The sequence below is a fragment of the Fusarium keratoplasticum genome, chromosome 3 (genome assembly GCF_025433545.1).
Source record: "Fusarium keratoplasticum isolate Fu6.1 chromosome 3, whole genome shotgun sequence".
NCBI lineage: Eukaryota > Fungi > Ascomycota > Sordariomycetes > Hypocreales > Nectriaceae > Fusarium > Fusarium keratoplasticum.
In genome coordinates this window covers 3,999,778-4,026,607 of record NC_070531.1, presented here as the reverse complement: position 1 = coordinate 4,026,607, position 26,830 = coordinate 3,999,778, and the positions used below count along the sequence as shown (strand labels likewise).

Below are 26,830 nucleotides of genomic sequence, written 5' to 3'. Positions count from 1 at the left end.
GGAGACGGTGAATCAATCAATCGTGATGGAGTCGGGGCGTATCGTATCGTGTCGCAAGGCAAAGCAAGCCGAAGAAGCGTGATCTTGCCCAAGATCAAAGCCCCCGCTGAGGTAGAATCAAGGGAAGAGAACAAAAAAGAGAAGAAGAGAGGCGGAGAAGAGAGGAGGGAGAGAGGGATAGGTAGGCGGTGGATGGATGGATGGATGGAATTTGTCACTGGAAATCTTCGCGAAGGAAGGACAGGGCAGGCACGGCAGGGAACAGCGGCGCGCAATCCAAAGAAGGAGGGTCGCGCTTGCCCAACTTGTACAGCGGGGTTGAGCGGTGGAGCCTCAGAGCCTGGCATGGAAGGAAGTCTCGAAAACGGGCAGGTGTGACGGACTGGTTCTGCACCGCCACAGGGCGGGGTAATGTCATGTCTTCAATTTAGGAGCCGACACCACTAACAATATTCGTACTGCAGTCTGAGAGTCTATCAACAGTTGCAGACTGCATCAAGGTCAATCTGGACAGCAAGGCATATCGAATCATGCCTCTTCAAGCTTTGCTCTCTCAATGTCCTGAACCAGCTTCATCGTCTTCTCACGCCACGGATCTCCAACAGCGCAGGCCCACTCCTGCTCCACCCAAGCTCTAACCCCCGATCTCGGTGCCTCTCTGCCATCGAGCAAGCAAAGCACAGCTCTGATCAACCGTGAGATCTCAGGCTTTTCGAGCCCAGAGGAGAGACCGAGATGGAACCGGCGAGAAAGCTCACTCCCTCTCGCCAAGTCTGCAAGATCTGCCCTGCCCTGACGCCTCAGGCACGTAGAGAGAAGCTTATCATCTGCACAAAGACCTGCAACACCTCTATGCAGGTTGCCAAGGTTGGCCGTGAACAAAGAGGGACCAAACGCCTCGCGCGGTGGAACAAAGCGCGCATACTGCCAATCAATGACGGCAGTGATGTTGTAGTTCTTGTCGACAAGTAGATGATCCCCAATATCGTCAGCGTGCTTCAAGTAGAACCCGCCAATGCGCGACGGGGTTGCTAATATGGGAGCAACTCGATCTCTCAGCATCCGGTAAAACACAAATGCCTCTTTGGGATATTCTGGGCAGAGCTGTCCGTCTGCAATTAAGCGTAGCTGGTGCTCTGCGGTCGAGGTAAAATAGTCCCGCGATGTGTGGAAAGGCCCATGTTTTTCAAGTGTGCGATCCCGATTGCTCGCGATGGGTCCTTGCTTCATCATTCCGTCGCCTGGGACGAAGGAGAAGGCCTGTGTTCGAGTATGGCGACTAATCTCGATAAGAATTCTCGCGTATTGGTTATAGACATGTGTCTTTTGTTGGTCGGTAGCCAGGCGAGGGTTGAATGGCTGCCCTGGCATGGCATCTTCGAGGATATAACTCACGCCGACTAGGTTTTCAGGATCGGAAGCGAGCCCATACCCGTGAGCCCTTGGGGTAGGAAATGTGAGACCACCCAACCATTTGAGTGTAGCGTATTCGCTCTCGACTATGTACTCAGCAAGGTCGGAGGGAGTGTCTGCAAAGGTTGCGTCCCGAGGTATTCGAGCGAGCCATGTGACTCTGTCTTCAAACAGAATCCAGACATGGTAATTCGAAGAACCCATCATTGAACCACGTCCAATGTAGTTTCCAGGGAAAAACATGCAGCGTTTACCGTGACGGAGAGAACTGGCAACTCGCAAAAGCTGATACGCATTCACTTGGGTAAGGAGAGCCTCGACCTCCATGTGCGCTTCCGTCTCCTCGTCATCATCGAGCATCTTGTTTCGTTAGCATATGTCCCGGAGACAAATTCCTTGACAAGAACTTACGTAGTTGTCTAGAAGACAAAGGTGGTACCGGGGAAGTATATGAATAGCACATAAGTCGTTCCAACAAGAATGGCATCTTCGTCCACGGACACTTGATCGAGTGCAGTATAGGTATGAGCATGAAGCGAAGCGAGGGACCTCGGGGATAGAATTTAAGAGTCGAGTTGAAATCTCTTGGGAATGGGCGGACACGAAAGGGTCATCCTTCCACTCGATCAAACTTGCATGCCACCACTTGTCCCAATCGAGAGGCCGGCCTTCAAAGGTGGCAACCAAGCCTTGAAATGCGCCGATGGCCTCGTCGTGTACAAAGCTCATCGCCATCCCTAAGCCAAACAGAAGTCGGCGTATCTCATCGGACTGAAAGAAGCAGAACGGTGATCCACGGCATTGTAGTTCTAGGCCCAAGATCATGTCCTCGTTGGTCAGTCCGACCTCGCCAAAGAATAGATCGTCATTGTCTGCAGAGATGAGTGAAGGACCAAAAGTCTCGAATGCCGGGACTATTCTCGCAAAAGTCCAATCAATGACGCCCGTGATTTGAAATTCGTCGTCGACAAGGACGTGGCTGCCTTCATCGTCGGGGTGCTTGAGGAAAAAGGGGCCCGAGTTGAGATCTCTCCATCTGTCGAGCCAAGGCCCAGTCTTGACCTGTCGCAGAATGTACTTGAACATGATGTATGCATCAAGAGCGAAATCGGAAAATATTTGCCCTTCAGTGATGATCCTGAGGTATGCAACAGCCCAGGAGCTATAGAGGTCCTTGGCATGTTGGAACGGGCCCATACAAGGTAGCATTGCCGTCTTGTCGCTCGCCATGGGACCGACTTTGATTGTTCCGTCATTGTCAAACCTCAAGGATCCCGACTCTTGAAAAGGGTGCGAGCTCAGAGTGCAGAGAATATCTGCCCATTGACCCAAAACTTTGGTCTTTTGCTCCTTGGAGGCCGAGAGAGAGTTGAAGGGTCGTCCAGGCATCTTGTCGATGAGCATAAAAGCAACGCCAACCTTGTTCTGCGGATCATCGTAGAGACCGTACCCATGTAGACGTGGTGCAGGTACATCAACAGACTCGAGCCAGCGAAGTGTTGCGCATTCGCTAGCCAGAATTTCATTGCTGAGCTGGTTGTCAAAAGACCGGTATGTCTCTCGAGGAATTCTGGCAAGCCAAACAGTCCCGTCTTCAAAGATCAACTGGAGATGGATGTGTCTATCACCCATCATGTGGCAGCCCATGGGGTCTTGATCGTTGAGTTGACATGGCTTGCCTCTAGAAAGCTCCGTTGCAAGCCGGACGAGGGCACCATGGTTGATCTTGTTGCTCAGCGCTGTCAACTCTGCCGTCTTGGCAGCGATCAATTCGTCACTATCCAGGGGCGTATCCTTGAGATAGGCTTAGAAGATTGAATTTTATCACAGGACATGGACCTTACCTCGCACGTGTGGTGGATCGAATCAACATGGTGTGAGCAGTACATGGACTGGCATCGCTCACAACCTCCGATATCGATAGCTGCAGCGTTTGGGCATCCGGCAACGGCGCAAGCCCAATAGGGGAACATGGCGCTGGAGGTGGTTCAGGGTGAAAAGACTGGCTTCAAATGGGCTGGTCTCGGCAAAGGCAGTCCTTGGGCAAAGACAAGCCTCGACTGAGCGCATCTGGACAGTGAAGGACGGTGTGCTGGGAGGGAGAGGACACCAATATAATGGACAAGCACGGCAGCCATTTTCACTCGGTGAGACATGGCGACCAATGGCTTCTGAGACATGAGGCGGGAAGACTCATTGTATTGGTTCCCCGCATTGTGACTATGTGTGATAGCCTATCTGTTCGGGTATTGCAAGATTAGAGGGGGGTCGGCCGCTGTGTTGAGGCGATGAAGGTCTTGGACCGGCTGCATCCCGTCGTCTCCACCACATCGTGAAGGTGTCGATGACATTCGCTAACGCATGTTGACAGACACTGCAGGGTTGAAATAGCCAGTGAGGGCGGGACGGGACGGGATGAAGGCAAAGGAGAAAGCCTTTCTGCCGCGGAGCCGGACCAGAAGCAGCCTGAACTTGAAGCGGAGGTGGAGGTGGCTGGTGTCGGTGACGCAGTGTGGCTGGAGCTCCTGCAACGAGGGGCTCGGCCCAGCTCCGACGGGACTGCCCATCCCGCCATGTATCATCCATCTATCAGCTTCCATCATCGACCACCCTTGAGTACGACGTTACGATTTGTCAAGCTCTTAACAATTTCCAAGGCTGCACTGCTTTCCTTGTTCTTTGACGTTTTTTCGCTGTTTACGAGATAGCAAGCCTTGACTTTCCTTCCCTATAATCACCACCTTGCCCCTCACAGAGCGAGCGGTGTCCCATACTCCTCAACCCCAGACCAAGATGGCCGACTTTAAGTTGTCGGCGCAATTGGTTGGCCATGAATCCGATGTGCGCTTTTCCTATATATTCAAGCTCTTCAAGTACTCACAGCTTTCTTAGGTCCGGGCCGTCAGCTTCCCTTTCCCCGATACCGTCCTAACTGCTTCCCGCGACTGCAGCGTACGTGTATGGCGCCGCACCCAAGACTCTCCTCCATCGTTCGATCCATCCCTCCTTAGTCGCGGCTCCGAATACATCAACTCTATCGCCTACTTTCCCCCCTCAAGCGATCGTCCAGATGGTCTCGTCTTGTCCGGCGGCAAGGACACCATCATCGAGGCCAAGTCACCCAAGGCAACCAGCTCCGACAACGCCGAGCGCCTCTTGGTCGGACATGCTCACAACGTCTGCGCTCTCAACGTCGCACCAAACGGTACATATGCTGTCTCTGGCGGCTGGGATGGTCAGGCTCGTGTGTGGAATCCCCAAAAGTGGGAGACGGAGCTCATGCTCACGGGCCATGAGAGCATGGCGGTCTGGGCTGTCGTTGCGGTGGATGACCGCACCGTGTTGACAGGTTGCGCCGACAAGAATATTCGCATCTTTGATCTGCGACAATCTGTAGCAGGAGAGGTATCGCCAAAGTCAACAATCCACACACCCGACGTTGTCCGTGCTCTCACTCTGGTACCCGAAGGCCACCCCAGCGGCGCGGACATTGCGAGCGCCAGCAACGACGGAACCATTCGCTTGTGGAAGTTCAACGGCCAACAGGTCGCCGAGCTCCACGGCCACGAAAGCTTTGTCTACAGCTTGACCAGCCTTCCCACTGGCGAGCTTGTTAGCTCTGGAGAAGATCGAACCGTCAGGATATGGAGAGGTACTGAGTGCGTCCAGACCATCACCCACCCCGCCATCTCAGTGTGGACGGTGGCAGCCAACGCCGAAACCGGCGATATTGTGACAGGCGCGAGCGATAGCATTTCTCGCGTCTTTACTCGGAGTCCCGAACGAACGGCCGACGAGGCGACGCTCAAGGAGTTTGAGGAGGCTGTCAAGTCGTCGTCGATCCCTCAGCAACAGGTTGGAGGCATCAACAAGGAGAAACTTCCAGGCCCCGAGTTCTTGACCTCCAAGTCTGGCACCAAGGAGGGTCAAGTGCAGATGATCAAGGAAGATAATGGCGCTGTGACAGCTCATCAGTGGTCTATGAGCCAGCAGCAATGGGTCAACGTTGGCACTGTCGTTGACGCTGTTGCCAGCACAGGCAAGAAGGTCGAGTACAACGGTCAGATGTACGACTACGTCTTTGACGTTGACATTGAGGATGGAAAGCCTCCGTTGAAGCTCCCCTATAATCTCTCTGAGAATCCTTATGACCGGGCAACCAAGTTCCTTGGCGACAATGAGCTGCCTATCTCATACCTCGACAACGTGGCCAACTTTATCACGGAAAACACCAAGGGAGCTACTATCGGTCAGACATCCGGGCCTAGCGGACCTGATCCTCTTGGAACCGAGTCGAGATACCGACCTGGTGAGGAGACCCAGCCCAAGGTTCTCCCCCAAAAAGAGTACCTCAACATCACGGCTGCCAAGTATGAAGGTAAGCAGCTCCCTGCCTCGATCTTCTGACAAAGACTAACATGTTTCACAGCAATCTTCAACAAGATCCTCACCATCAACAAGAACATGGTCTCTTCTGGCCGCAAAGACGCAGCCCTCAACCCATCAGACGAATCTCTACTTGCCGACCTCCGCTCCGCCCTTGAATCCTCCAGACCAGTCCCCCAAACCGCTCTCCCTCTGCTCGTCCGCATTCTCACCCAATGGCCCTACTCAGACCGCCTCGCCGGCCTCGATCTTCTCCGCTGCGTGGCAAAGTACCCTCTGGCCGCACAATTCTCCGACCCGGAGGTTGGATCTCTCCTCGACCTCGCCATTGCGGCGTCCCTGCCGGAAGGCGAGAAGCCCAGCGACAACGCTGCCATGATGGGCCTCCGAACACTCGCAAACATGTTTTCGTCGGCTAATGGCCGCTCCATCATCAGCGCGCAGTCGGACAAGGCCATTGCCCTCCTCGAGCGTGTTGTCGGCGTCTCTACAGACCCCATCGGCCCCTATAACCGCAACGTCCTCATCGCCACTACCACAGCAGCCATCAACCTCTCCGTCCTCGTCCACCGCGAGCGCCTCCTCACACCAGACCAGCGCCGCCGTCTCGCTGTCGTCTTAGGTGCCATCCTCTCCCGCGACGGCCAGACCGACTCGGAGGTTCTGTACCGCGCCCTCGTAGCCTTGGGCACTCTGCTCTCCGCTTCCAAGGCCGAGATCAAGGGTCTTGGCGTCAAAGGGTGGATCCAGGGTGCCACCTCGGGCAGCGTAGAGGACCGCGTCAGGGCCGTCGCTGCCGAGTGCGCCAAGCTAGCTCCGTAGATGTGATTGTGACGAGAACTGTAACTCGGCGGCTATTGGGGGCCGCCAAGCCGGATGGATCTGGTTCCACTCGAGATTGCAGACGGATATACGGAGTTTGGACGTGTACGGATACATAGAAGTAGAAGCATTCAGAGAATACATGGATCCATCCTGACGTTTGTGCTTGATTCCGTGAACTATGTGGTATTTACTCTCGTGTCAAAACCAGCTACCCCTCGAGATATCACCAAGTACATAATATCACGTCCCTCATCATTCACGGGATTTTCAACGTTAAACTTCATAATCGTAGATTCATGTCTCTTACATCAAGACACCTCATCTCATCCATTTCCTCGAGATGAACCACCCATCAGGACTATAGTCCAAAAAGGAATGAAGTAAAGAAATAAAACGCAATAGCTCCTCCAACACCGTAACAGAAACTTGCGATATCATCTAACCCAGACTTGGGTGGTGTATTATCAGACAGATAAAAAGAACTCCTCAGGGATATATAATTCCCCCATTCCGTGAAAAAACGCCATGCGTGAATAATGCCCAAATATACATTTTTTCTTCAAATCTTGCCGTCATCCAGCTCATGCGAGGGAGAGAGCCCATAGGGCGGCTCCTACAAGAGGTAGTAGGGTGGCCCAGCTCACTTGATGGGGGGCGTTTGCGCTCGAGTCCTTGACGTATTCGTCGCTGCCGGATGCCTTGGTGGTGATGGTAAAGACCTCTGCGAAGCCAATGTCGGTCGAGTTGAAGCAGTTGGTCTGGTTGACCTCGGCGAGTCTCTTGTCTCCGGGTTCGGCAAAGATGATGTCGACGCACTAGGACATTGTTAGCTTGAAGCTTCTCGAGTCAGTTTGACTTTACATACCGAGTACAGGGCAGCGCCGTGGGTGGCGAGCATGACAACCTGGATGGTCGCCTTGTCACCAGCCTTTACCGTCGTGTTCTTGGGCAGAGGCACCTGAGGGAGGCAGATCGTTCCTGGGTACGGGTTGTTGGTGGGACCAAGAATCTGGAACTGAGGAACCATGGGGAGGGTCATGTTGGCAGGGCCACCGTCTGGGCCGTCATCGCCGAATCCCATGTTGATGTAGGCAAAGGCAGTCTCGTGGCCTCGGAACCATCCAGGCTGGAAGGCGATGGCTCCTCCTCTCGTGGGCCAGTACGTGCGGTTCTGTGTTACGTTGTGTCCGCCACCTGCGCGCGAGTCAATGGGGGTTATTCGGGTAAGAAGCTCGAGGAGACAAGTCACGTACAAGGATACGTCCATTGCATGCCGTAGGGAAAGGTTGCGTTGGTGATCAAGTTGTTTCCTCTCCATCCTGGGTAGGTAATGACACTATGTGCCGAGACGACGGCCGCGAGGACGAGGGTGATGAGAGCTGAAGAACGCATATTTGCTGTGTTGTGATGGTCGACGAGAGGTTTGTCGAGGATTGCAAATTTGTATAGGCAAATGGTCCGATCCGAGCTGTATCAAGAGTGGTTGGTCTCTTTGCTCAACAGACAAGTCGGTGATGCTTGGTCCCAAGAATTCAAGGCTCAGCCTCTTCAGTTCTTGGACATCTCAAGCAGGCTGACAGCTTCGCAGGGAAAAGGAAAAATGTACGGTACGGAATATGGACGAGCGCTAGAGTAGAAGATCCGGAGTGAAAGGAGGAGTCGATGCTGGGCGGCCGCATGGGCGTGGGCAAGTCTTAAGGCGCTGGGGGCCATAATCCAGCCGCCCGACCTCTGGCCTTGCATGCAAGCACTTGTCCCTCTCTGTGAATCCGAGAGAGGGAAAAAAGAGCAAGACCCCAGTGTGATTCCCATGGCGGCGCGGAGCGGCCCAGTCAGAGGCCGTTGAACAAGGGCCGCGATGCATGCCGGAGGGTGTGACCCCTGCCGCACCCTGCTGCGTGTCGCCAATGGGAGGCGACGTCGAGGTGACTGGCGCACGTTGCGGCGGCATCTTTGCTGGTCCTCGGACGCTGGTTGGAGAAGATTTAAGCGCCGGCACTATGCCAGAGATGGGGGGAGTTGGGGACAAAGCGTCCAATGATCACCAGCTAGACGGGATTGGAGCAGGGGTAGCACATCGGAAGTGTCTACGGGACGGAGGGGCGATAAACCAGGGGGGACACGAAGCCGGCGGGGGAGGAGGTTGGTTGGCAGACAGAGACCTTTTTCGAGGCCCAAGATAGGTTCACAAGAGGACATTTAACTGCCGCTCCCCCTTCCACCATCGACTGACTTTGCCATGGGATCGGATGAGTCGAGCCGGTACTGCCCTTTTGCCGTTGAACCGCGCAGCCGCCAAGATCCATGTGAAGGCTATCTGTCCGAGGATCCCGTCAGCAAAGAGTTTCTACTCTGTACCCTGCGCAACAGGTGACTCTCCTGTGATACTGAGGTAACTCGTTCGATCATAGGCGCCGGTAGCACAGTCACACCGACGACAAGAGGCACAGTCGTAGAATATCGGTGCCGCGGCGGGATATTGAGCGCCCATTGTACGCAATATTGTAACAAGGACAAAGACCGTAAATGGCGTGAGATGATTAACTTTGTAAAACACAATTGGAAGCTTCTGTCGCTTGGCAAATGGCAAAAAAACCAATCGGCATTGGCTTTGTCCCGAGTGTTTGGGAAAAGACGCCACCAAAAGAGATCGACGAAACGGCAGTGTGTACCTCACCGAGCCACTCACCGAGCTTCACCTTGAAGGTGGGGTCGGGAAATCTCAGCATCTTGAACCACCTCGCACAGTCAAGTGCAGCAGATTAGACTACCCTAGACCGTTTGCTTTGCTGGTGTTTGAATCATTGTTTCTCCTCTCGGTGGATTATTGTAGGATATCTAGATTCTCGCTCTGACACCAGCCATTTCTTCCTTCATCATGCCCTCTCAAGACAAACCCGACACCCAAGAATGGACACACGTCACCCGCAAATCTCGAAAATCCCGTCCAAAGAAGACCCCCTCTCACACGCACATCAACTCCCTCCCCATAACACCCCGCACCGACAACCTCCGCTCCCCCTCAGACCTCGAAGCCGACTACCGCCGCATCCGTGACCGATGGGAGGCCGAACCGCCCTGTTCACGCCTCCGCGAGCTGGTCTCGGAAAAGGCGTCCCATCTCAAGACCGTATCTCGGGCAGTGAACCTCGGAGTCGGGACGTTTGATCCTACTGATGGCTCTTGGGAGGCCAAGAGGTCGGCGTTTGTGCAACTCGCTGCGTTCCAGGTCATGGTAGAAGAACTAGGTTAGTCACCCTCAACATAGGAAACAGACACTTGGGCTCATGTATCTTTATAGAGAGGGTAACGGAACAAAAGATAGACTGCTTCTTTCAAGACCCCGTCTTCAACACCTCAGACAAAGCCTTCCTCAAAAACCTAGGTCACACAGTAGTCGAGACACCAGCAGGCTGCGAAATGATTGACCAAGACACCCTCTTCTTCGGAGTCCACCTCTACAAGCCCATCTACGCCATGGCACTAGAAAAACACCTGCCTGCCATCTTTGTCGGAACAGGCTGGGAAGTTTGGGACGAGTGAGTTGTTTGTTCTGCCCCCTTTTGTTGCTCTGATGTTGATGGATTTGTAGTTTGTTTGCGACGGAGGGTCTTGAGAGGATGGAAAAGATGCACAAATCTTATACCAAGAGTGAATTCCCGCAAGAGTCCTTTGACTCGGCCTTTTCGAGCACGAGTATCTACTGGAAGTCAGCTGGGGAGCCTGAGACGGTGTCTGAAAAGGGGCCTAAGGGGGAGAAAGAGAAGGAGGAAAAGGGAGAGGAAGAGGTATCCAGCAAAGATGAATCTACAACTACTTCATAACCAATCCCCTCACAAGTGTGCACCGCCTATTTTCCTCCCATAGTCCAGGGTTGCTGGTATCTCGACCGAGTGTGAATCACGGCGTGTAGATGATTAGGGCTGAGACTCAGGATTCTCCTCCGACTTCTTACCTAAGTCATGATCCTCGGACTCTTCTCACTCTTCTTCCTTAGCCATCTTCACCATAACCCTCAGGCTATCCTAATTCTCCCTCTTTCATCTCACCTCACAATCATCGGAGACTCCTCTAGCCCTTTCTCCATCACCTTTAGAGAGGTCCTCAGCGTCTTTTCTAATACTTCTTCCTCTTCGCTGACGATCGTCAAACACTTCTCAAACTCTCTCTCCTTCATCTTCTCTCGCAACCCTCAGAGACTTTTCTAACAGTCTCCCCTTCACTCTGATTCACCATCTTCGGAGCCTTCTTTACTCTAAAATCCTCAAAGTCTTTCCTCTTTCTTTGCTCAGGATCCTCAGGTTGCCCTAACTTTCTCTTCATAAAACTACTCAGAGCCTCCTCTAAGATCTCCCTCTTTACATTAAACCTCAATCGTCTGGACCCTCTCAAGAACTCTTCCTCCTTCATCCTCACCACCCTCAAGACCAAACAACTCAACTGCCTTCAACCACGACGTCAGTTGTCGCTTACCGATTGATTCTTCCCATATCAGGTAATCGACAGCATTTCTCGACGCTTTTCCACTGGGAAACAAATTCAGCTAGCGTTTTACTGTTCAGTGACGACTCCCGTTCCCTTCGAGCTACCCCCACCGTCAGAGCTCCTTCCCTTCCTTCTCTTCCATCAACAACCCCAACGCAAACGCCAACAATTTTCTTCAAACAACTTTCACAAAGCGCTCAATACCTCATCCAACCAACCTCACCAACCTTTGTCAACACCCCTCACAATGGCCGACTCTCCCTCCTCGGACGACTCCAAGCGCCCTGGTCCCAAGTCCCGTGAGGCAGAGTACCAGGCCCTCTGGCAGGTCTGCGACCGCACCGCTCGCAAGAACGAGTACAAGTACGCCGACTACGCCACCCGCAGAGCTATCCTTGAGGATGCCTGCCACGCTCTCATGAACAGACGGTATGTCTATCCTCCTCTAACCTCTAGCTCATCGTTAGCTAAAACATTTGTAGCCGTGACGGAGGCAAGGTCCTCTGCAACACGAGTATCCCAGAGATGGTCGAGCGTCACCTCAAGCGAGAAGCCCACTCTCGCATCATCCACGAGGCCCGCGTCACGGGGCAGCTGCCGGATTCCCCTGTGCAGGTTGCTAGGACTGTTCGGTCCGTCACCCCCCAGGGCACCATGGCCGACCCTCAACCCATGGGCTCTCGCATCGCCCTGCCTTTCGGCAACAGTCAGCCTTACGCCGCCGACATTGACCCCAACCCTCTGACCCTTCGCAACGAGATCGTCGCCCTGCGTCAGGAGGTAGCCCGTCAGCATGAGGAGCAACAGGCTATCGTTTCCACCATGCGGGGTCTAGCTGCCCGTCTCTCCGCCGTCGAGAATGAGCTCGCCGAACTCCGTGGTAGCCAGGGCCACGGCAGACTTTCGTTCAACGAGATGGATGTCCATCTCAGACAGACTGACGTTGCTTCCCGCCCCCGGTCTGTTCCGATGGGCGAGAATGGCCTCCATCATGTCAGTGAGCATGAGCAGAGAGGTGCTGCTGCTACCCAGATGACCGAAGGCGACATCCACTTCCGGCCCAACTACACCTACGAGAGTGAGGCCCGCTACCGGGCTCCCGGCCTGTTCCCGCACGGCATCTACCCCGGCCCCCTGTACCCCGATGAAGGCGTCGAGGGTCCCGGCTTCTGCTCCCGACCCCGGGAGAGGCACCCCATGACGACCCGGAGCCATGCTCACGGTCAGGAGGACCTAGACCGACAGAACATCTAAAGAGAGGCCAACACTCTTCTAATGGGAAGCTAACGGAGCTCTAAATGGAGGCTAACTATCAGGGCTATTAGGCCCTTGGAGTTCAAGGACAGGTGGGAGTTATTTGCAAAAAATGGTGGGCTGGGAATCATGGATGAAGATAATGATGATGATGACGATCGATATACCCGACATGAAAGGCTGCAGATGAAAAGTAGCTAGCTCTAAATACATGGGAGTGGGCAAACTATATACAAGAAAAAAGACTTGACTGTCAGCTGTGTCTCAACCCCATACACCTGAGGACCGATGAAAAAGGGGAAAAGAAGGAGAATGCCGTGAAATGTACGTCCCATTTGTTGCTGTCATGCACCAACTATATAGCCCAGCGAATCATGACTCAAATCCACCCCCTTTCCCATAAAGATCCCATTCATACCAGGAGTCCATCTCTCTCTTTTTGAAACAGACAGACACAGAATTACAACATACATAAGAACAGTTTTTACCCGTTGTCCTCGGGGCCCGGAACTCCAGTTGCAACAACACAGAAAACAGAGATTAAAACACCAAGCCATGGGGAAAATCTGTTGGTTGTAACACAACATCCAACAGATGATCCCCTCTCATCTCCTGAGAAAAAAGATTCGACCCAGTATCTGGTGTGTATCGTTTCGCTAAAAAGAGAAGAAAAGAAAATGTCGAGTTGGTGATCGTAGTCGTAGTCGTCTAGGCAAAATCCTTGTAGTCTTTGATCGTCTTGCCACCACAGTCCGGAATCTTGACGCCGTCCTTGAGCTCGCGGTTGACAGTCATGAGACCCCACTTGTCCTCCCACTCCTTGCCCTTCTCGTTGAACTTGACCTTCCAAGGCTCGTCGAACGCCTCGAACCAAAAGTAGTTTGTCCCGTTCTTGAGGGCCTGGCAGACCCAGTTGTCCATAAAGGTGTTTAGCTCATCGATGCCAGCGACGGATCCCTCGGTACATGTTGTTGCTTGACCGCACGTCTTTCCACCGGCACTGGGCCAGCCTGTTTCTGAAATGATGTTCTTCTGCTTGTCTGATTTCCAGTATGGGCCGTCTCGGACCTCCCAGAAGTTGTATGTCCACGCAGCAGCCTCTTCCGCAGTGACGCCAGCAAAGAAGGGGTGGATGTTGGCCATGATATAGTCACTATCCTGGGCCAGCTCGTCTGTCCAGTCATCGCCCAAGTCCGACGTAGCAACAGGGAGGTTGATGTTCTTCTTCTTGAGTTCGGTTCGGGTATCATCCAGGATCTTGGCCAGGCTGGTAATCGTCATCTCCTCGCGGAACAGAATCTCGTTGGCAATGATAATGCCCTCGAATGGGTCATCACCGTACTCGTCCAGAATATCCCACATCTGATCCAGTTGTCGGTCGTTGGTGGTCTCGTTCTTGTCCAGCCACACTCCCAGCCAGACCTTGACGTCGGTCAGTTCCAAACGGTCGATCGCGTGCAAGAGCATCTGTGTCTGGTTGCAGTCGGTTCCGTACAGACGAATCTTGTTGGTCAGCTGGCCCAGCACGGCCACATCGCGGGTAATGTTGTTCTGAGAGGGCGGATTGTGCATGCAGTCAGGGTACTGCGAGTTGAGAGGCGTATAGTCGATACCAGGGAACACTCGGTGTAGGTCAGGGTTGTTAAGGAGCTTCTGGATCTCGGCGCTGCTCTTGCCAAGGTCACCGTTCTTCTTCTCATCCTCTTCGGCCGATTGTCCCTTGCCGCCGCTGCTGCTGCTGCCGCTTTTGCTCTCATGGTTTCCATTGTTGACCACACCACCGACAACACCTCCCACGATGGCGCCGACAATGACGAGGAAGACGCCGACGATGATGATCCACTTCCACTTCTTGCCTCTTTTGTTTTCGTTTTCCAGCCAGTCGGAAGGCTTCTCGTGGCCTGCATTCATCTCATAACCTCCGCCGCCGCCACCTCCGCCTGCACAATGTTAATGACAAGTCATGAGTGTCGCGACAAGCAACTCACCTCTATTCCCCATTAGGCCCGCGGCGGCCGCACCACCCCCAACCGCTGCAGCGCTTGCCGCAGGGATCTTCTTCCCGCGGTCCGAGTGGGAGAGGCTCAGCATTGAATTCCTTTGGCTCTTGCCGTATGTAAGTCCATCATCTCCATCGTCGACAATCTCGTGTGGATTCACGACGCCCAGATTGGCACTGCCACGCGAACTGTTGGCATAGTATCCGCCTGGGGGGTATGGGTTGTTGACGTAGGGATCACTTTCGTTGAAGTGAGGTGTTGAGCTGGAACCTGGCGGCGCTCCAGGCGCGAGACCAGCCAAGCTTGACTGTGACGGTCCATGTGCGCCATTGTCGTAGGAAGAATCGTAACCGTATCCGCCATTCGAATCGTAGGGGTTCTGTTGAGATCGGGAGGGGGGCGGGGGCAGTCCGGTGCGCTCCATCGCGTCCATGCCACTATTGCGAGGGTTACGGTCAGCGACGTCCCAGGCAATTCCCGCCATGCCACCAGACGCAGACTGGCCAAAGTTGTCTGCGCCGGGAGTTGTGTTAGCGTTTGGGTGGGCATACCCCATGTATCCGGCGCCGCCGGCAGCAGCAGCAGCGCCGCTCCCTTGGTTATAGTAGCCTTGGTCGTGATGTGAAGGCGATGGTCGTCGAGGACTGTCGTAGCTAGCAGAGCCGCCAGAGTATGGCGAGGCCGAGCGGCCTTGACTATAGTTGTCTTGAACAGGCTGCATGCGATTGAATGCAGAGTCGGGGTGAGAGCTTGGGTGGTTTGCCCTCACGGGAGAGGGAGCGTCGTAGTAAGGCGTGGGAGATGGTGGTGAGTAGTGGTTCTGAGGTTGGTTGGGATGTCGCGGAGAGGATTCGTAGTAGTTTTGAGAGTCGAGAGGTTCACTCTCGTAGTGATCGTTTCGGTAATGCTGCATGGTGGGTGTATGTATGCTCGACAGCCGAGGACGGTGGGATGGGATGACGATGAGCGAGGGGGAGGCAGTGCCAAGCAAGCAGATGGATGGATGACCCCAGCCGCCAGAGAGAGACCGGCTCGGCGAGTCGTATGTCTCGGCAAATGACTTGATTTCGATTTGCGGGTTGAAACGAGTGAGAGACGCGGGTGCGAATGCGGTCACGGAATCTGACTGCGCTGCAGGGAACGAACGAGCGACGCACGAAAAGAAGACGCAGTCAGTCGAAAAGGTGTGTATGCGGGAGGAAAGGTTGTTGATGAGGTTGTTGGAGAGCAACGGCCCATGCATGAGCGACGCCGCAGTATGCGACCCGACCTCCACTGACGGATGGACCTGAACCTGGCGCTGGCGCTGGCGGGTCCCCCTCGTCTAGTCCATGCACATTACGCACAGGGAGCCACACCGGATGCGGACCGAAAACACACCTCAGACGGTCGACTTGGGGCTAAATGGAACCTACGGACGGTGAGAGCCAGGCTTAGTGGCTTCTCCGCCCTGGCCGAAGTGGCCTGGCAACCGTCAATCAGGCCTAGCCCAGCCGACAGATCCAGGGAGCGGGGGACCCGTGACGCACTTGGTTCTGGATTGAAAATGGAAACGATTCAAGGTCGTCGGCCGCTCGGGAAGGGTTCCAGTCCATGAATTAATTGTCTAATGAGCGTGTGCCGTGTCGTGTGGGAACCTGGTTAATTGAGGAAACGCTCGGGTACGGCACAGCCTCCATAGACACGAGGTTCGTAAACTTGAGGTGGTCTCTAGTGGTGGGTGAGAATCGAGAAATCCGGGGCAGATGCGTGCGCGTCCTTTCTGTCAAGTCTGTTTTGCTGACACGAGAACGGAAGAGAACTGCCGGGAGCGGGCTTTGAGAAGCTGAGCAAGCAAAAATATCTATATTCAGAAACAAGTCCAGACTTTGTGGGTTCTAGACAACAGCTCGTGTCTTGCCTTTGCGCTCTAAAATGTCGTATTTCAGATTTGGGCTTGAACCCCTTATTTTGGCGGCGCCGCAAACTGCGACTGTGACAAGGGACTCAAAGAGGGAGGTGTCAACAGCCTGGGGTCTGTTTTTGATCAGCCGGAAAACACAGCAGGGGTGATTATGAGGGTCGATTGACGATGATGGCCCCAGATTCAAGGATGAACGGCAGCCTGACTTGGTGCGTGCGCGACGCATGTACAACATGTGTCAAGTTGACGACACTTGAGCGACGAGGCCATTACCAAGAATGAAGTCGATAATGACGAGGCTGAAGATGCATTCAACAGAATTCATGGGTACCAGAGTGATGGTTTTCTCTCAGGTCTCTCATTTCTTTTCCTCGTGTCTTTCACCTCAGGTAGCATCCACAGCACATGTTCACCGTAGAGATACATGCCCCACGTCGTAAACAGCGGCACAGCCCATGTCTCCCCAAAAACGCCATCAAATATCACGTCCCTTCACGATAATTTCCATGTTATAAACCGGGCGTTGAACGGCGTCGTCCACCAAATTACGGCAGAATTCCAACGGCCTTTTGTTTGCTTGCTTCCCGGAATGATTAAAGGATGCCCCCCTTGTGCATCCTACGACCCAGTCTTATTCCCAGTTTTTTTTTACTCTGGTGCGACAGGCTCTTTGCTGTCGTCGATCATTCTGTGACAGACAGGTTTTGTTGGTCAATGATGGTGGACAGACAGTGTGTTTGCTACTGTATCGTTACACTTGTCCACATATCCTGTTTTTCTTTCGCTATCCAATCAGCATTCAATGCAACGTGTTGGCTCAGCGACTGATGAAATAGAAAAGCCCGTCAGCCGACTGGATTATCGTGAACACACAGTGGCAGAGCCTTGTGACTACAAAATAGTTGACAGTGGCGGGCTTTGCTTTCAGCTCCCCCAGCCATCAGCATGTGGCTTGCGCAAGGAGACAACCCGGTTATTTCTCTCCCCGGCAAGAAATGTTGGCAACGGTGATTCACTCTGTCTCACATGGTTCATGATGATCTGGTCTGAAACAGTCAGCCCTGAGCGACAATTTGTTGTGTCTTTGATTGGCTGCCGTTGATGTTGCAGGGTAAGCATTGTCTTTGAATGGTGATATGATGCGCCAAGTCTGGGATCACCTCATTGCTGGCTTTGCATAATAATATTAGGGATTTATGAGCTGTCTGGTCTGGCAATACAATTAAAAGTTCAATCAATCGCTCGGTTGAATAGTTCACATTTCATTTGCCATAAAGTTTAGAAGTTTAGGCTGAAGTAGGTGTGGTGAACCTCCCATGATCATTTTCGTCAATAACGGTTGTGGGCTTGTCAAAGCAGAGTCAAGAACAAAACACAAAAGCCAAGATACAATGTACCACTACAATACCCGTAAATATACTCCGTGTATCCAGATATCTACATACCCCAAGTCCTGTTTGCCCTTGTCGCCTTATTTATAGAGCTCTATTGGTCATCACTTGAATCTCCCGTTTATCCACTCCCCCACGAACCATGACGTTGATCTAACGCTACCACCACCCTCGGACCTATCGCTGCTGGAACTATCTTGCATCGGATCGGGGGTTTCCCAGTGAAATAACCACCGAAGCTGGTCTTGGTCAACCGGTAGGACTGCATTCGCCCAGTCACGTCTCGCTACTGCGTCTTCAACCAAGAAGTTCAACATCCTCCGTGTCGATATTCTTGAGGGCCGGATGCTGAGGGGAGGCTGATAACCCCCTTTCGACATGATGCCAGTGGAAGGTCGGTCCAAGTTGTCGGGGACATCCTTCACATCCCTACCGGTATCGTGTCTAAATCCATGCTCCGGTTTTGCGAGCGAGTCCCTCTCGGGATACCACACGAACGAGTGGTACTGCCGGTCATACTTGGTCTCTAACAGCGGCCAGAGCTCGACTTCAACCTGGCCTTTCTGTATATACCCGAACGGTCTCCAGGCCAGGAGGACTGAGGCATAGTCCTGGAGCTTGAGGTCGAACCGACACCGAAGCACGTCCGCCCTCGAAACCAGGTCTGTCTGCTCCCCGTATGCTGCGTCCTTTTCATCATCCAGGAAAGTCTGCTTCGCGCCTGTCCATGCGGATATTATTGGATCAGGCGCCGTCATGGACCCCGTTCCCCCTTTCTCCTCCAGCTTCTGGGTATACCTTTGTATGCAGTCTAGGGCGGTCAAATCGCCCAGTAGGAAGATGGCCACCCACCAGATAGCCACTCGAGGCCGACGCGCGATAAACATCTTCAAGGTCACCTCCACATGCTTCTGCCTGATGGCTGGCCTCAGTACTTCAAGTATCGAAGACAGCCATGGCCCCACCAGGTTGCACTCAACGTCTGGCTGCCAGAAGATGCTCCACAGGACCGACCCAACCGACGGAGGATGACTACCGAGCGCCATGAAGTATCGGAGGTCGCAGTAATACTGCCGGATCCCTTGCTCATCGGCGTTTTCGAATACACCGCGCTGTGACTTGGTGAGGCGCGGCGTTGGCAGCTGTGGTTGGAGACCCATGAAGGTGTAAAACGGTAGGACGAGCGCGGCCAGGAAACCCGCCTGATACGGCGATATGGCTTCCCATTTGGATCCCTCGCTGCGCTCAGTTCCAAGGCGAAACAGGCCGCAGAGCTCAATGAGTAGCTTCATCGCTTCGGACGAACTTGGCGCAGAGTGTACGTCTGTGGTCGAGATGGGAGCTCCCCCAATGACGATTTGAGCATCTTGGTTGAGAAAGGTGGCAAACATGGGTAGCTTTCCCTCATCTTTTGCACCCCAGCCGGATTCAGGACTGAGAATAGCACAGAGCCATCTGACGAGCGCAGACGATGCGTCGTCGAGATCGATCATGGGCGTCTCGTGTTGCTGAGGTGACAAGCGGTAGGAAGAGTAGCACACTTGGCGACCCTGCATCTCGAGGACTTGGACTGACAAGATGTACGACCAACACATTGTCAGGACGGAAAGGCTGCCTGTCGTGGTTGAATCCAAGCCCATTGAGTACGAGGCAGCCTCCTGACTGATACTGCTGCGAATTGGGTCTTCAGCCTGGAGGAAAAACGCCAGCCGACGACCATGTCTTAGCGTTGGACCATCATCGTCTTGGCCCGTAGACCTCGGACTCGCAATGTCGGGAGAGAGACGCCACCGAGGCCTTCCGTAAAGAATTCGATCGGTAGGGAGATGCTCCGGAAGACTGGGAACATCCATCAAGGCAATGTAGGGATCCAACATGCCCGTTGGCCATAGACCCCTGGGAATCCCCCTCGCTTGCTGGAAGAGAGCATCCCACATGGCCTTTCCGTCGCGAAACGTCCGGCGAACGTCTGAGGCAGAGGGTATCAACGGGTCATCTTCTTCGCTGATGAACGGTACACCATCCTCTTCATCCGTAGACGAATCTATATCGTGTGTCGGCACCGGTCGAGGCGTATTCTTGAACATGGTCGCGTTGCACCCGGAGAATGCGAAACGCAGAGCGGGACATGGACAGAGCCCCGTGGGGTTAATGAGAAAACCAACAGGCGGTGATTAAACCCCCCAGTAATGACCTGTCAGTTGGGTGCGCGTACCGCAGCGGTTCTCAATCACGTTTTGGTCTGTCTTGGCCCAACAGAAAAGCAAACTTCCAACACCAGTGTGGCGCGCCCGGGACTCCATGACTGGGTACTCGACGAAACCAGGCTCTGAGTAGGAGCAAATCACATGGCGTAAAGTGAACAAACGGCAATTGTAAGCGATTTCGTTCGAGGGACGTAACCGAAGTTGCCGTGTGTCTGAGAGGCGGCGCTGTTGGTCCTGGTGCGGTTGTCTCTCCGCACAGGGAAACGAGGCTGTTGGTTCGGATCTGGTACAGGCAACTGGGTTTCTGTTGACGCAATTGACAGAAGGTTGAATACAAACCAATTCGATATGAAGTAATAAGAAGCGGTCAGTGATAACTAAATAGAGCGACTGTCTCAGACTTCTGGGCCTAGCCTTTGCAGAAAGAACGCAGCTGCGCCCATTTGCCCAGGCCGAAATACTTACTTACCCTCCCTGCTTCTGAGTTGCCAAGCCCAGGAACCCTTAGTGTCAAGAAACTACCTATGCAAGTTCAGATCAACTCTGACTTGATCGACGCTTGGCCTCGATCCCGACAACCCAGGTCTCGACCCATCATCAAGAAGACGGCTTGATGGTTAATCAAGACATTTGGAGGCTGAAAAACATATCTAGCGACTAGGATTTTACTTTAAAGACGCTATAAAGGCGAAGTGTTGGCACATTGGCGAGGAGTTCCATGTTGTTCAGGCAAACGACTAACCTCGGTGGCGGGACTATCAAGCTGCAACACGATTGCCTACGGCAGGTGACATATCAATCTATGACAGCAAACATACAAGTTTGTGTAATAATATAGAAAGTATCAGCTCGTCTACTATCGCTGCTGCTCGGGATAACTACAGCCAAGATCCAACACCACTGAGACGATCAGGGAGGTGTGCATGATCCACAGGAATAATCTCTTGTTGAGCAAGATACTTCTACGGAAAGCTACGTTCGTAGATGCAAGCATGTCTCGGGACTTGGCCATGATATACGTGAAACATTGGCCGAGCGAGGAAAGGTGAGTTGCGAGAGGGAGCTCAGTCTCTTACGCGGCGCTTGCGATGCGCCTTGTCAATGCTTCACTTACTCGTTACCAGACAAATGCAATTCTAGCTGATACATAAAATATCATCATGCTATAGCCATCTTGGTGAATCTTGTTCTCGTTGTAATTGACCCAGGGATGCAATCCCCTACACAGATTCCGGCATTCAGACCAAGACATCCATCAAACACATCCAACAAGGATACCCAAGCAGGCTTTCCCTCTACGACATCCCGCTTACCTAACAGAACTCTTTTCTATTATCATGTCATGCAAAAAAATTTCCGAGATCTCTCCAGTTTGGGCTCGTATGTGGTGCATTGCCCTGAAACCGGTCCGTGGTTAAAAACTCCTGACTTCCAAGCTCTGTGGTTGGACGTTGAAGAAAACTCGCTCAACAGGCATGAGCTGTCAAAATCTCTGCGAAAAGGGGATTAGTGTCCGAGTGGTCACTTGATTGTTGGTGCGCTGATGTTTTTGAGGCCAGACACCTTCAATAGTACCGGACCATCTTACTGCGATGAGGAGTTCATCAAGGAGGACCGAACACGACGGGAATGACTCGGTTGCATATGTATCTTGCCATATTAGATTGTCTGAAATGATACCTCTGGGTGTGGGCACTGAGTTCACGAATCTCGCCTTATCTTCTCACCTCCACGCACACTTCCCCCACCGTCCACATCCATACTCTCTCCATCTCCTGCATATCTTTCCTCCCGACATCGCAAGTGCTCGTTTTTCGCTTAGGCAAGCTCGTGACAGTGAATCAGGCCTTGATATAGATCTATCCTGTGCTAGGAAAGCAAAATCCTCCATCCGAAGCGTGAATTCGTGTCTTCGCGTCGACACTTGTCTGCTGGCTGTCACGAGACCCCCCTGAGGGCCTTTAAACTATCATCCAACAATTCTCTGCGACCCCCAATGCGAGTTAAATACAGAGGGGTCATTGATCTTGCACCGTCAATAGCTTTCAATGTCCATGTATGAAGACATTGAAGAGTCTTTGTACTTGCAGTGACAGATCAGACATAAGTGTAGAAGACGTCAACACTCTGAAGCCCAGACAGATTTTTTTTCATTTGCACCTTTACCATCGCTAGTCTGTATCATGACGTTCAAGATGCCATCCTCCTCCACATCCCCAGCCAACGAGCAATCTCTCGGAGCTCACCTCCGTTTCTGCTCCACATTTCTGCCAATATCTTCATCGATCGACTTGACACTCAGCACTTCTGCCAGGGCAGAATTGTTCTGAAGAATTCTTCTCTTGATACGTATTCCCTACAAGACGTTTCGGTGAGATAGTGATGATGGTCGGGCCTGAATGGGCGAGTCCATTGTGATGTCATGTCGACGTTCGTTGATGTTGACATCATACATCTGGGTCTGGGCATCACAACGATTTATATCGTCCATTTCAGCGTGAAGAAACCGCTTCATTCTCACCATTATCATTATTCCATCTGTGTACCTTGGAGCCTCTCATCAAACACACCTGTATATCACCATACAACCTCACAAACTTCCGCCATGTCTGTCAACCCCGATTCCGCAACTCCCGCTCAGGGCGAATTCCGCAGCAAGGTCGCCCCCTCCAAGCCTCTCACCACCAAGGGCGTACGTTTCTCCCAACATCTCAACCATTCTCTTACTTACACATGTCAGCATGCTCCTGGTGTCCTCGTAGGCGACGACGCCAAGCCCGAATTCCGCGCTGAGCAGTACCCCCCTGGCACTGCCCCTCCTGAGCACTCCTTCGAGCCTCAACCCTCAAGTGAATATCCCACGCAGGCCCCAGGCATGGAGGGTGGCGTCTCTGCTTCCGACACTCTTCAAGGCGCCACTTCTGCAGATGTCCACACTGGCCTCGGGCACCCTGGCTCCGGAATGACAAGCCAGGAGGAGCATGGTGGCAAGAGAAAGAAGGTCGGTGCTGGTCTCGAGGGTGTTGGTGCGAGCTTGACAGATCCCATCCACGACAAGGGAGCTGATCGGGAACATGAAACTGATTATCGGGGCAAGGGTGGTGAAGCCGCAGCCAACTACCCTGGCGCTGAGGAGAGAGTGGCTGCTAGTGCCGAGGAGGTTGCCAGTGAGCGGCGTTAGAGGCATGCCTGCGGAGCATGTAATGAACGATTGAACCTGTACTATTAGCCAGGAGTGGCATAATGTGTAAATGTCGAATGACAAAATTACCAAAGTCCTGATCTAGTTGTCAAGCAGTGGGGTTTCTTGCAGTCAGCATGGGATATACTCAGATCATGGGGGACACTGAAGCAGAGAGCAGAGAGATGTCTGTGTCAATATGACCACACGAGCTGTTAGATCAAGTGCCAGGTCATCATGAACGGAGGCTGCAGCCCGATGCTCTGGGTGAACGCCTCATATGGTAGATCAACTAACAGCTTGGTCTCAGAAGCAATTCTGCCGCGTTATACGCAAAGCACTTGCTAAACGCGCCTAGTAGATGGACTCACACCCCAAATCATTCATCTGAGACATCCATTGGCGCCTTTTGCCGTTTCAGCTCTCCTCGTAGGGCACACCACGGCACTGCAACTTGGTAACCTGCATGAAGCCAACAGCTTGGCGTAGGCGCCGACATCCTAACTTCAACGACTCCGGACGGGACGGGCCCGCAGAGCATGACAACCCGCGTAAGGAACGGGACCGAAGAAGCTGGCCGAAGTTGATCGTGTGCCTCTTTGCCTTTTCGGGATGTGAGCTCGGAGGCCGAGTCTGGCCGGCTGTCCGCTTGGACTGTCCCAATACCAAGGCCCCGGCGGCAGGCAATTCCCACTTGGAGAGAGCCACATGAACCAAAGAGAGGTCCCAAGAATCCAGTTTGTCAGTGCTTGGAACTCGTCGTTCACGTCTTGCTGGTTACACAGGGTCAGGGCCCTGTGGGTTGTCGAGTGCCCGCCGGTTCCCGGAAAATTAAACGCCATGCAGAGTTTGACAGCGTCCAAGCACGCCCAGAGACAACAGACGACACCACATCTTGCAAGCGAGCACATCTCGCAACCGAGTTCGGCTCCAGGAGAGCCAAGGTCGCCTTGGGAAGAGCCGATCGCGGCGAGGAGGGCCCCAGTCTTGGCGTTTAACCGTCTCACGCCGAGCTTCGCGCCAGCGTGTGGCGTCCAAAAAGGCTGTCTTTGCCTGTTTCTTGCCTTGGAACCATCATGTACTGGCCAAAAGGAACAACGGCCGACGAGATGCGACGATCATCAGGCAGGTTGGGCCCCATGGGCCATGTGGCGCGAGGGTGGGAGTAAAGTTCCCCGAACTGGGGCCCTTTCAGCCCTGTTCATGGGCCTGTCCTTGCGGAGGGGTTGCTGGGAGCTGGTGACCTGACACCACTGTTGGAGCCGTTGGCTTGCAATGGGTGCATCGAGAGCGGGATGTACACTGCGATCCTGGGACACTCCCGCAGGGCGTCGCCGTTATTGGCGATGGGGGCCCTTGGTGCGCGGGATGGTGCTTCGAGGCATGGTGCAGTACCGGTGGTGGTGTTGTTGATGCGGCCAACACGCAGGCGAGGTTGCATGAGGTGAAATGAAGACAAGACTGTCAGTGAGGCAATATCAAGACGTCAATAGTGAGCTGCCGGATCGGTGAGGATGGTAGTACAACATCGAGGGCGAGGCCAGCCCGCGAGACTGGATGGAGCACGATATCTGACCATGTCTTACACACGAAGCCGAATGTTTCCATCATCACCACCAAAGCCGAAACCCTTCAAAAGCCGATGTCTCCATCTCAAAGCCGACGGAGTAGTCAGAAGCTAGAATCAGCAACAGCCTTGTTTCGGCGCGGTCCCGTGGCCCCTGGCAATGATCAATCCAGGGCCCCTTCTCCACCGCGGGGGTACCGCGAGGGTTCGATTGGTGGTGGTTCGGCGATGGGTCCCAGGATGACAGCCAAAAACGACGATCGGCCTGGATGTTAAACGCGATTTGGCGGAGATAATCAAAGTGCGGCCGACCCTGATTGATATTGGTGATTGTACTCTCGGGGTGAGAGCCGAGAATACGACCCTCAGAAAGAAGGCAGAATGTTGGATTACCTAATGTGAGGAATTGTTAGCGGGCTGTCGCGGAACGTCTGGTAGCCGTGGGTTGATTGTGCTTGTAGGGCGCCAAACCCCCATGCTGTTGGCCGACTTGATCAAGCAACAACCTCATCGACATGCACCCTGAGCTTCTTTCAGCTACTAGTGTTGGATCTCGGAGCAACCACCGCAAATAGTCTGCCTCGCCGGGACGGGATTGGGCGAATGCGGAGCCAGAGATAATCAACCATTATCAATCAGTACCTGCCAGGGCCTACAATGCCACGCCCCGATACGAGAAACTGGAGGCAAAGACAGAGGACTCTTTCGATTTTCCGGCCAAGGGTGTCAAGGTCGAGGCGGGAACGGCGGGACTGGTCCGGTACTCGGGGAGTGATTCGCCTCTTGGCTGTGTCAAGTCGTCCAGTCGTTCCAAATGTGGCTTTACTCTACGCTTTGACTGCGTGGGATGAACCCCGGCGGTCCTAGTGTGTGTCAATGTGCCTGGCCGCTTTTGGGGAGGGACATCGACTGATGATGGTCTTTTGGTGTAGACTGATCGGCTTGGAGGGAATTATGGGACGGATCTCGTGAAGCTTCAACGTACGTCTAAAATGACGGGGCTAGTGGTAGGCAGGTACTTTTTTTCCATTACCCAAACGTCCTCCCACCATGATCTGGAACTCGCAAGAGAAGGTCTCCATTTTCACGGCAGGATCCATCGTAGACCTTGGGTGCACCCTGTACCAGTGGACGGGATGCCTGGGGGACCGTGTGAGAGTCGAGAGCGTTCCGTCATGATTCCGCGCTCTACACCCTTGATCCTTTTCGCTATGTGACCGACTCTGATCTGCTCTACCTTGACTTTACTTGAGTTAACCTTGAAAATGGTGTTGTACCTTATTTTTTCTTCATCTCGACTTCAAGTTCGGATCCGGCGGCCTCCACTCGGCTGGCGCCCTTTCAGCCCCAGACCCCTGCCTGATGTTCTCATTTGGGGTACAAGCTGTCATAGGCTTTTTTGTGTGAGGCATCAAGTACACTTTACCGGCGGATCCACAGCCACGCGCCGGCGCACATCTTCATCTTGTTCTGTGACGCACATGGCACGGAGGATTCCATGATGCCATGCCATGCAGAGACAAGTGACTGACTGGTTGAGCGGTTCTGTTACGTCTTGATAATCTACAGATGCTCTTCACCTTGACTCACCTTGTTCCCTCCTAACCCACTTCTAATGGACCTTGGACGGAGCGGACCCAAGTCCAAGGACCCAGGACCCGAAGACCGAGGGGGACCCCCATCGTTCGCTTCCCCTGGTCACTTGCATTGCATTTCCCATGGATGCCCTCCCTCCATCTCGTCCATCCCTCCATCTCTAAACAACAAACACTCGCTGCCAGAGGCGAGGGCTCCTCTCTCTCCAATCAATCTCTCGATCCCGTGACCAGGTCCCTGGCCTCAACCCACTCGCCTTTCACGCCTTTCACTCCATTCCAAGCCAAGCTAAACCCACCTTGTTCGTCCATACATATCGCTCGCCTGTCCTGTCCATTCATTCAATTATTTCCAAGCCATCCATCCGTCTCCGTCCCCGTCTCGTCTACATCAACTCTTTGAGCGCCGCCTCTCCCGGTTTTGACTTTTCACTCCCCTTGCTCTAACTGTTACCGCACCACACCTTCTTGCCCCTTCCCGTTTAAACCTCCCGCCAGTAACGCCCTGTGACAAGCGACCTGCGCCCACCATCACCGCTACCGGTACCACTACCACCACCACTACCGGATCTTGTCTGCCCAATCCCCATTTTGGATACCGAGTGGAGAGAGAGAGTCTTGGC

The 26,830-nt window shown here is 53.5% G+C and overlaps 8 protein-coding genes across 8 annotated transcripts; 4 read left to right on the top strand and 4 right to left on the bottom strand.

Moving 5' to 3' along the window:
* Window positions 1-528: 528 nt before the first annotated feature.
* Window positions 529-3,386, bottom strand: NCS57_00455200 (AN1-type domain-containing protein; the record flags this gene model as incomplete). The annotated part of the gene is made up of 3 exons (XM_053054510.1): window positions 529-1,773; window positions 1,825-3,207; window positions 3,258-3,386. The coding sequence occupies 3 exons, from the start codon at window positions 3,384-3,386 to the stop codon at window positions 529-531; spliced, it is 2,757 nt and encodes a 918-aa protein (XP_052916670.1).
* An 820-nt stretch (window positions 3,387-4,206) lies between these two features.
* NCS57_00455100 (uncharacterized protein) lies at window positions 4,207-6,621 on the top strand (the record flags this gene model as incomplete). The annotated part of the gene is made up of 3 exons (XM_053054509.1): window positions 4,207-4,254; window positions 4,306-5,791; window positions 5,843-6,621. The coding sequence occupies 3 exons, from the start codon at window positions 4,207-4,209 to the stop codon at window positions 6,619-6,621; spliced, it is 2,313 nt and encodes a 770-aa protein (XP_052916669.1).
* A 584-nt stretch (window positions 6,622-7,205) lies between these two features.
* Window positions 7,206-8,016, bottom strand: NCS57_00455000 (uncharacterized protein; the record flags this gene model as incomplete). Its single annotated transcript, XM_053054508.1, has 3 exons — window positions 7,206-7,439; window positions 7,490-7,818; window positions 7,878-8,016. The coding sequence occupies 3 exons, from the start codon at window positions 8,014-8,016 to the stop codon at window positions 7,206-7,208; spliced, it is 702 nt and encodes a 233-aa protein (XP_052916668.1).
* Window positions 8,017-9,502: 1,486 nt separating this feature from the next.
* On the top strand, window positions 9,503-10,448 carry NCS57_00454900 (SRR1 domain-containing protein; the record flags this gene model as incomplete). The annotated part of the gene is made up of 3 exons (XM_053054507.1): window positions 9,503-9,872; window positions 9,926-10,163; window positions 10,217-10,448. 3 exons carry the CDS (start codon window positions 9,503-9,505, stop codon window positions 10,446-10,448), a joined length of 840 nt encoding a protein of 279 aa, XP_052916667.1.
* Window positions 10,449-11,356: 908 nt separating this feature from the next.
* NCS57_00454800 (uncharacterized protein) lies at window positions 11,357-12,363 on the top strand (the record flags this gene model as incomplete). The annotated part of the gene is made up of 2 exons (XM_053054506.1): window positions 11,357-11,538; window positions 11,592-12,363. The coding sequence occupies 2 exons, from the start codon at window positions 11,357-11,359 to the stop codon at window positions 12,361-12,363; spliced, it is 954 nt and encodes a 317-aa protein (XP_052916666.1).
* A 708-nt stretch (window positions 12,364-13,071) lies between these two features.
* Window positions 13,072-15,276, bottom strand: NCS57_00454700 (uncharacterized protein; the record flags this gene model as incomplete). The annotated part of the gene is made up of 2 exons (XM_053054505.1): window positions 13,072-14,303; window positions 14,352-15,276. 2 exons carry the CDS (start codon window positions 15,274-15,276, stop codon window positions 13,072-13,074), a joined length of 2,157 nt encoding a protein of 718 aa, XP_052916665.1.
* Window positions 15,277-17,761: 2,485 nt separating this feature from the next.
* NCS57_00454600 (uncharacterized protein) lies at window positions 17,762-19,744 on the bottom strand (the record flags this gene model as incomplete). Its single annotated transcript, XM_053054504.1, has 1 exon — window positions 17,762-19,744. The coding sequence occupies one exon, from the start codon at window positions 19,742-19,744 to the stop codon at window positions 17,762-17,764; it is 1,983 nt and encodes a 660-aa protein (XP_052916664.1).
* Window positions 19,745-22,286: 2,542 nt separating this feature from the next.
* On the top strand, window positions 22,287-23,045 carry NCS57_00454500 (uncharacterized protein; the record flags this gene model as incomplete). The annotated part of the gene is made up of 2 exons (XM_053054503.1): window positions 22,287-22,556; window positions 22,605-23,045. 2 exons carry the CDS (start codon window positions 22,287-22,289, stop codon window positions 23,043-23,045), a joined length of 711 nt encoding a protein of 236 aa, XP_052916663.1.
* Window positions 23,046-26,830: the final 3,785 nt, after the last annotated feature.